At 43.5% G+C, this 9,615-nt stretch overlaps 1 protein-coding gene across 1 annotated transcript; it reads left to right on the top strand.

Moving 5' to 3' along the window:
* Positions 1–362: 362 nt before the first annotated feature.
* EDN1 (endothelin 1) lies at positions 363–4,963 on the top strand. The gene is made up of 5 exons (XM_066992312.1): positions 363–591; positions 695–836; positions 1,790–1,948; positions 2,215–2,322; positions 3,671–4,963. Exons 1-5 carry the CDS (start codon positions 528–530, stop codon positions 3,807–3,809), a joined length of 612 nt encoding a protein of 203 aa, XP_066848413.1. The 5' UTR covers positions 363–527; the 3' UTR covers positions 3,810–4,963.
* The last annotated feature ends 4,652 nt before the right edge of the window (positions 4,964–9,615 follow it).

The following is a 9,615-nucleotide window of genomic DNA, read 5'->3' as shown; positions in this document are numbered from 1 at the left end:
GCCTGAGGGGGCCGGGGCCGGGCCAAGCCCCGGGATCCGCCGCGACACCTCCGCCATGCCGCGGCCGCCCATTACGGCCCAGTACAGCCCAGTATGGCCCAATACAGCCCACTACTGCCCGGCCCAGCCCAGCCCAGCCCAGCCCGGCGCCCCCCGCCCCGCTCTGCCGCCCCCCCGACCTCACGCTCTGAAGTTTGCAGGCGATTTCCTCCCCGGGCCGGGCCTTATCTCGGGCCGCACGTTGCCGCGCGGTGACTAATAGCGGCACAACATTGTCTCGGGATAAAATAGAGCCGGGGCTGTTTACCCGCTCCATGGGGGTTCGCTATAAAAGGGCGCCGGGGACCGCCGCGCCAGCCAGACGCGCCGGGCAGCCCCAAGCCGCCGCCTGCCCCCGCCGCCAGCGGGAGCCAGCGCCCTCTGTCCTGCGGCGGCTACAGCCTTCTCCCTCCGTCTCCTTCCCTCTTCTTTAACTTTTTTTTTTTTTAAAAAAAAAAAAAGGGTTTAGCTTGAGTTTTGCTCCCGCTATGGATTACTCGCACGTCGTCCTCCCGCTGCTCTTCGTGCTATGCCCGGGGCTGCTGCTAGCAGGTAGGTGCCGCCTCGGGGCGCACCGGGTGGGAGAGGGTCATGGGGCTGGGCACTAAACCGGGCTGAACCGAACCGCGCTGAGCCTCTGCCTCTGCTTCCTTAGCCCCCGGAGCTGAGGTGGGTTCCGCTCGACCGCCCCCCGCCGCCCTGCACCGCCGCGCCCGGCGCTGCTCCTGCTCGTCGCTGCTGGACGAGGAGTGCGTCTACTTCTGCCACCTGGACATCATCTGGATCAACACCCCCGAGTGAGTGGGCCGCCGGGGCTCTGCTGCCTGGGGGGCGGGGGGGGGGGAGAAAAGATAAAGGGGGTGGGGGTGTTCATGGGGGACTGAGGAACCTCAAGATCCCCCGCGGAAAGAAGGGAGCGAAAGGAGCATTTCTTTGCATGGGGTCTCCTACTGCTTCCCCCCTACACCCCGTTTTTCTGCTGCGTTTAGTAGCAAGACTGTTCACTTGGAGAAAGTATTTGAGCACCTAGAGTGAGGAGAGAGCACCTCATAGCCCTAATGCATCTGTACTCTCAAAATCTAGGTGTTTCCTTTGGGTGCTGCCCTGCAAGGGCTGCAGGTTGCTTTTCACAGTGAATCAGAAACAGACAAAACGCCAAAAGTATGTTTTACAACTCTGATTTTACATGGCCATTTTTCTGAGATGTTACGAGGCTGAAAGGTTTACTTTGACACAGGGTGTCTTCTCACCAGCTCTCGCTGCACTCTGCTGCAGACTAATGCATCTCGCATGTTAATAGCAATAGGTGCAGAGTCCGTTTCTGCAGACTCCTTCCCAAAAGGTAGCAAGCTAGAGCCTCACCTAACACTGCAAACACTGACTTTGGCGATCTGTTCTACTACTGGAATTCCTCTGAGGATATGTGCCTCACTTTTATTGCTTCTCTCAGTATTGGCAGTTACCAAAGTTCAAAGAGATGAGGCTCTATTGGTTTCTATTGCACAGAGAGGCATAGCAGCTTTATGAAATCACAATTAAAAGGTCATTAGCCTTGCCAGTAGCCATGTTAATAACTATGTTGCAGGTTCATCAGAAGCATTTGCATGGAAATTATGACCAGCAAGGCATTCCCAATCCCACAACCTTTACTCACACAATCAATCCCATCGATAAGATTGCCCAAAATACCCTGCTGTTCTGAAACCACAAAATTATTTGAATGACTTTCATGTTGTCTCTTTGATCGTAGGAAGACCGTTCCTTATGGTCTTGGAGGCCCTTCTCGATCCAGAAGATCTCTCAAGGACATGGTGCCTGAGATGCTCACTGAAGCCAGCAGCAGATGCCAATGTGCCAACCAGAAAGACAAGAAATGTCTGAACTTCTGCCAGACAGGAAAAGATCTCTGGTGCGTTTATTGTTGCTACTCTTTAAAAGGCAGCACATGTGAAAGGGCTGGATTGTGGTAGACTTACTCATTTTGGCACTTGCTGAGTGAATAATCTTCCCAAAGCCTTGCCTCCTACCTGGGTGCTCATGCTGCTATGATACATACTATGGTTTGGCCCAGATAGATCACTTATTACATGCCTTGAGAAGTGGTTGATGAGGTGCCTCACCTTGTGGACTGCAGACTTGTTTTTTTTAACAGCTGCACCTTTTCACTTTTAACAGGGCTCAGTCCACAGTGGAGAAAACCTTGCGTCATCGCAACAAAGGTGGCAATTGCATTGGACCCAAATGCATGAACCAACAGTTTGTTGACAGCAGGAAGATTAAGAGGTGAGTTTCTTCTCATCCAGCTGTAGTTCCCTAGAATAGCAATAGAGAGCACTATTCACCTCCCTTTGGGTCAACGCAGGCTTGGCTGCTGATTTCAACTTGAGAGCTTTGAGGGAATCAGTGAGGATATTTTCAGGGCTTTTGTTCATGCTGTGGAACCTTAGCTTGTGAAGACAAGGGTACTGAGCTCTGCCTAGCCTCATCCATTTGCTTGTGGGGAGCAGATTTGGTTGTAGGTTTAAAGATACCCCAGTTTTCAGAAGAGTATAAAATTGTATTCTGGTAGAAATAGCAGAACCTGATACATTAGTGTGTACAGGCATTATCGCAATTACTTAAAAATAATACATCCCAACTATTCTAAAACTAAGTTGAGTCTGAATACCTTTTATTAGATTCTTTGCCTCATCTCACTGGGGGAAAATCCAGATTTGAATATATAGTTTCTTCTGACTGGTGTGGCTGCTTATCCCTTATGTTGTCTGATTAAAACTATGTATGATGAGTACAGGATGCTAGCAATAGAAATGACTGTAGAGAGGCTGAGAAAAGGGAAAATAAATATTAAATGAATATTTGAGCCCAATTTGACTTCTGAAACTGAGAGTAAATTCTAGGACTGCACTTTGAAATTCATACAGAAAAAGTTGAGTGGCAATAGGCAGCAGTATCCCTTTCCAAGCAGTTCAAAGAGGACTTGCAAAGAGGACCTTGGACTTGCTGCACCCATGAACCCCACAGATGCCAGAAATCAGCTTTGGCATTGAGCATCAGTACAGCTACAACACCTCTGGCGTTCAGTCTTCATCTATATGCCCATGTGAATGTGCAGCATACAGAAGTTCACCCATGCAAACGTAGGCTCTCAAGTGCTGTTTTCAAAAGCAAAACAGGGTCTGTGGGAGCAGGTAGCCTGATGATTTTGAGTGAGACTTTGGCCCTGGAGTTGTTAAATCATTTCTGAAGATGGGACTTACTTCTTACTTCTGGTATGGGTCCCATTCATTGAGTCCAGATCTATTGTACCTAGAAGAAAAGAAACAGTCAAAAAGAGTAACGCTGAAGACCTCTTGGTTGGATATATGCTATTTAAGGAAGTCAAGGGCATGTAAAGTTGAGTGAATATTTCAACGTATTTTAATGTTTGGATTGAAATTCTGAATGACATATTTTGAGTGGCTTAGGTTAGCATAATTCTGGCAGTTGTATAGCAGTCACTGGTTTCTGAGGATCCTGTGGCAGAAATTGAGGCTGAGGTTTAGTTAATCAAACCACTGAATGTCTGCACACTGGAGATGCATCTTCATTATTCATGTAATAATAAGGGTATATTTCTTATTTTTTGCAGGCTGGAGGCCATTGGTAACAGTATCAAAGCTTCCTTCAGTATTGCAAAGCTGAAGGCTGAGCTCCAGAAAGGGTGGAAGCTGAAACATAACAGGGCAAACAAAAGGCAAAGCATCTGGGAAAGCCTGAAAACATCCTAGTGGGAAGATCACCCCAATCTTTCTCCATCACATTTGCTGCCAAGGCATCATCAAAACTCTCCTTTGACTTTTAACATTCCACTACGGCAAAGGGCCTCTCTGTCCAAGTGTTTGTGCAGCAGAGCAAAACACTGAGGAAATCCCATATATGGAGGTATAAAAGCAAAAGATTTCATCCTTCTGGAATTCAGGCGGATGGGTAGAGGGGGAGAGAGGAAATCCACATGTAACATGTTAAAAGCTGTCTCTATGAAGAAATAGTTGAATATTACTTCTGGAATGTTACTCGTCAATTGAGCAGCTTTCAGGGTCTACATCAAATGCATTTTGCAAGGAAGACCTTGCAGATGTGCTTAAAAAGGACAGAAAGCAAGATCCAAATGGACAACTTCAAAGCAAAAACTCTATTTCTTGACTAAAATGCAAAAATGAAAGCCACAGTGCTCCTTTAACCAGGACTTACTGCATATATACAAGTCTACCTCGCATGCTGTTTGTTGCACACCTGCTAGAGTATTTTTACACCTTCTTATTGCCTTTAGTAATCAGTAGCAACCCTTTGCCTTTTTTTCAGAAGTCTAGTTTACTTGTACAACTAGAGTTATCTGAATGTGGGTTAGACGCCGTGCTTGTTTGCATAGTTAGAGTTCTTTGGTTTTGGATACCAAAGGACTGTTCAACAGAAAATAAGCATTAGAGGACACTACTAGGTTTCCCATAACAATGATATCTGGATAACAAGTTCTAATACTAGAGGTTGTTGCGTCTTACACGCCACCAAAACAGCACTGGAGCAGAGCTGTAACAGATACTGTTGTTGGGTTCATTCAGTGCCTTGTTTAGTATAAATGCGTAGAGACAAAGGGTTGTCTTAAATTATGTCAAAAGGCTAATATTGGGTGAATGTTTATATCAGTGAATTTGTTCACATTGATGAATTTGCTGACAGGTTTTATTGAATTTTACGTGCTTAATTTTTAGGTGTTATGTATTTATATTCACACAAGTTCTTCATTATATTTACCATGGTGAATACACATTGAAGTAGGCCATATTGGTCTATGCATGTTTTATGTATTTCTGTGTGAAATTGGGAAATGCTTTATGCCTATCGAGGTAAATATCTTCAGAAATAAATATTTTTAATTACTGTCTTGGCTTGTTTTTCGTGTGCCCTGCTTTTTCCCTAGGCCCATGGTGATGGAGGCAGACTGCCACACATACAAGGCTGACCTAAATGAGGGGTATGCCCGTGATTGCTTTTCTGACAAATTATCAAGATTCCAGCACTGACAGTTTAGACCAGGGCTGTGCCAGATGTGAGACGACAGACGTTACTTGTTCTAGCTTAATGCTTCCACACTGAAATTTCTTGACAAAATTTGAAATTGGCCAAATGAGATTAGACTAGAGGAACACTCTGTCATATGGCTAATGTTGTTTTTCATCCAATATTACAAATTCCAGTGTTGGATATATTGTATAATTAAAATATGGCCAATAAGGGTTGGATATTGATGAACTAGAGGAGAAAGATGAGCACACTGGATACTTTGTGGGCTATATTGGGCTCAGCAGGTTTATGCTAGTTATTACCATGCTATCCCAGAAGTCTCGGCCATTAAAGATGGAGACCTTAGTGAGACCTGGCCCCAACCCAGGAAAGAGCCAAAGCAGTAGTAAAACATTGCATATCTCCACATGTTTTGGGTTATATGGGAAAACAAAACAAAAGAGTTAGTTCATACTTGCTGGATAAAAATGAGGGTTTTGTGCATGTGTGTGGAGGGGTGTTTTGTTTTTAAACATTTACAAGCAGATGAAAGGTGTGAGACACAAAAGCTGGTTATAGCAGCAGTTAAAAACTGCTGAAATAGTTCTGTATTTCTTGTTGATGTTCACTTGCTTGTAGAGTGCTTCATACCACAACACCAGAAGGCTAAATGCAGCCGTTATACTGTTTCCTCCATGCCATTCTGCTGCATTTTGGGCAGCAATTGAGTCGAGAGGTGGCAGTGTTGGCAGCCCAGCTCTGTATTAACTGTGCCTTACCCTGGTTTGCATTAGTAAGCTGGACCAAAAACCAGAATTTAATAGTCTGTTTGTCTCAAAGAATAAGCAAAAGGGAGCATGAAGTATTTTATCTGAAGGCTTGCTCACATACAAGTAACAGGATCTGTCCCAAAGGTTTGATCCTTCTCAACCTGAGCTGCATGGCAGAAAGAGCCTCAATAACAGGGCCTCAACCCGCAGTTAAAAGAAAGAAAAAAAGAGGCATGGTATGTGCTGGGATTTATGGCACGGAATATGGAGCAGTGTAAAAGTACATTATGATTCATAATAAACTGCACAAAAAAATGTTCTACCTGAAGCCAATGGAAACATTGTGCTGACTGCGAAGGCAAGGCTGCAAAATCGGGGCTCTCATTATTTTAACTAGAACTATTCTCAATTTTTCTCTCACAAAGTAAACCTTTCATGGACACTGTCTATTTTCAAGTAAGTGATAGATTTCTCTAATTCAGGATGAAATCTGAGAAGGACAAATGACAACATACAGAGAAGAGGGCTTTCCACAGTGGCCATACCATAACAGTCCCAAAATACACCTGAAATTATAGCTCAGATTAAGAGCAAGGAATGGCCCAGTTCCCAAACTGTTACCAAGTTGTATCTCCCTCTTCTCATTTTTCCTGGGTTCAGCATGATCGTTTCTGAAACTGCAAAAAGCTTCACGGCAAAAGACTATTTCTCTCCTTCCAAATTTAAGCTTGCTGTACTTATTTTCATTCAATGCTATGTGTAATCTTACTTGCTCAGCCAGTTTATTTTCATTTTCTCTGGATAAAGGTTGTTTTGACTGCATACCAAAACAAGGTATACAATAAAACAAAGCTTCGACATGTGAGTCAGGCTTGAAGTCAGGAAAATAATACAATGCCACTGAAATTCTTTCCATCTTATCTACATAATTCTGACCTAATTTTTCCAGAAATGGCAACTCTAATCTGTACCATGTTATCATGAACTGCCTCAAAATAATTCACACAGGATGCCCTAATGTTGCCTATAGAAGTTAGCAAATACCAGCTTCTTTGTTCATTTCCTTACATTAGGATAAATTTAGCCACTACAACACATTTCTATATTTACAAACAGAATGAGCTGGACAAACCACTGTCTGAATGCTATCTGATGTTTACTTGCTTCACACTTAACTGTTTGCCTCTATGTATAAAAACTATATCAATTTCAACTTCATCTGCATTGTGGTGTTATTATTAGGTTCCTTGGGTAGAAATCCAGCTTTCATTCTCGACTGGTAACTTTATTTAATTTAGTGTTTTTCCTTTGTGACCTAGGAAACAAAAGGACAGAGTTTTTGATTAATTAGATGAGAATGCTTGGAAGCTGCGATGAGTGTAAGTATGTGAAAAGACAGAATGCCTCAGATAAAGTACAAAGATACTGGCTGGATCATTTTTCCTGAAGTAAACATCATGCAAACGAGATTTTGGAAGCCTAGCCAGAATTGGTATTCATGTTTTATTTTAGTTTACATCTCTGATCAAATCTGAACTAGGTGAAAAATGATAGGGGAGCCTATTTTTCTATTTCTCAATATGGTTAAACTATCAGCTGTTGTGTCTTCATAGCATGCCTGGGACAAGCTCCTATACTCTGATCAGGTCAAGGAGACCTGATTCTATCTGAAGTCCACCAGGTCAGTCAGTCAGCCAACAGTTCTCTCAGTTTGGAGGCATCATTTATTCCAGTGAAAATGAGGGCAGAACTTGACCCAGAAGGGCTTTCTTCTTTCTGATATCACCACGATGGGGCCAAATGGACACTGATTTGTTGATGCTAGTACAGCACTCCAGTGACTCTTGTTGTAGCTGTTGTTCTGCCCTACTTTTTATTTTTTTTTTTCCACAAGCATTTGCTAGCAACAAATTTGATAAATATCACTTTGGGGCAGTTTGTCTTTGGCTCAAGAAAGCCGTGTGTAGGAACAGAAGAGCTCCATGGAGGTTGTGGTTTCATCAACTTCTCCAGCTATTCTGGGGGCTGCAGAACTGATCTGAGTTCACCAACTGTAATTCAAGCTCACACTGTTGTTGTGTTTTTCCCCCCATGGAAATAAAAATAACAAAAACAAACAAACAAAAAACACCAACAAACACAACCAACGTACAACTAACTTTTTTTCTAGCTGAAGGAAAAATGTAATGTTATATGCCCGTCATTAGAAACAAATCCAGCCTCTACTCTGGCAAGAAGAAAGCAGCACTGCATTTTGGCCATGTATACTGGATTTACATTTTCCGCTGCTTTCTCCATCTGTTTTCACAGACATGATTCAATCAAGTATAAGGTAAAGTGTCCATCATGAAAAATAAGGCAATGACTGCAGGACGTGCTTGTGAAGGCAGCCACATGCATTAAATATTCTGATAACTAGAGCTGCTCCTCTGGTCATCTTTCTCATATTCATATCAGTCCTGTTGGTTGTTTAAAGATACCTGTTTTTCTTCTGTTTCTTATTCTCATCTTCTCTTATTTCTAACAGAGACATAAAGCAGTGATAAAAAATATACAGCAAACTAAACTGGACAGAAAAATTGGGCAAATGGTTCCTGTTGTATTCTTAGCAGAAATGCACAGGCCTTCACATTGTGTATTTGCATGCAGAAGGGGTTTTTAAGTAGCTGAGACCTATGACAAGTGATTTAATCCACAACCAGGCTCAGACAAAGAGTTAAACTTTGTGACCACCAGCTTCAGCAACCCTAGTCATGTAAATGTGCACAGAGGTGTCAGGTGCTTTGCAGGACCAAACTCCCTCCTTGAGGAAGTAGGGACTTCTCCTTTACTTTCTCATGTCCTGAACTTGCTCACCCACTTTGGTGAGCCTCCCTTGAACAGTATAAGCAACTACAAAACAGGAACCATGATATCATGTGCAGGAGAGGCACCTTGAGGGTGCCCTCTGGGTACCTGATGTTTGATGAGACTGTATGTCTCATCTCACTGCTAGAGAGACATCTCTTTCCTCTTACATGGGCTACCCAGCACATCCGTCAGGCTGCTGACTTCATTATGTGGCAAGGCAAGCAGGGATCAAAGAGTCCATGCTGCTGAAAAGTGATTATCCCTTGGCTGGAGGGAGGGATGTGGGCTGCATGGGGCAAACTGTGCACAATGCACAATACCAGTGCATGCAAACTTTTCAGTGGATGGGACAGCAGGTAGCTGCAAATCACATCAGCAGCCTTGCTTGGTCCCCTGGAAATGTAAACCACCCCTTCCAGGTAGCCATGAATTCACCCTGTATAATGCCAGTTGCGCTTCTTTGCCATGGCAGCTTCTCGTTAGATATGTATGGTCTCAAAATGGTCCCACTGGCTTTGTCAGTATCTTATGGCAGATATTTCTGAGAAAACATCTCAGCTGGGATGGTTTTCCTCTGGCTGCAGTTTCCCTACAGATGAACTGAGCTTGGAGGAACTCCACTGACTTCACCAGCCCAGTGGTTTTCTGGGTTAAAAGTCATGAAGATACAGCATATGACCATAAAATACACAGATGCTTCTTCAGACGCTCCTTTGTCCATGTTTCTCCCATGTTTTCACAAGAAGAATCTTTTCATCCTTTTTCCAAAAAATTATACTCCTGTGTCTTTCTAAAATCTTATGGCATTTGTTGAGGACTTGGCCTGCTGTTTTTCCTCCCAAGTGTCTGCTAACCGTTATGTCATTCTCAGTACACATCCAGCAGGACACTTTGCAGCTATGTTCTTTACAGC

The sequence above is a fragment of the Anser cygnoides genome, chromosome 2 (assembly GCF_040182565.1).
Source record: "Anser cygnoides isolate HZ-2024a breed goose chromosome 2, Taihu_goose_T2T_genome, whole genome shotgun sequence".
Classification (NCBI taxonomy): Eukaryota; Metazoa; Chordata; class Aves; order Anseriformes; family Anatidae; genus Anser; species Anser cygnoides.
This window is presented reverse-complemented; position numbering and strand designations above follow the sequence as displayed.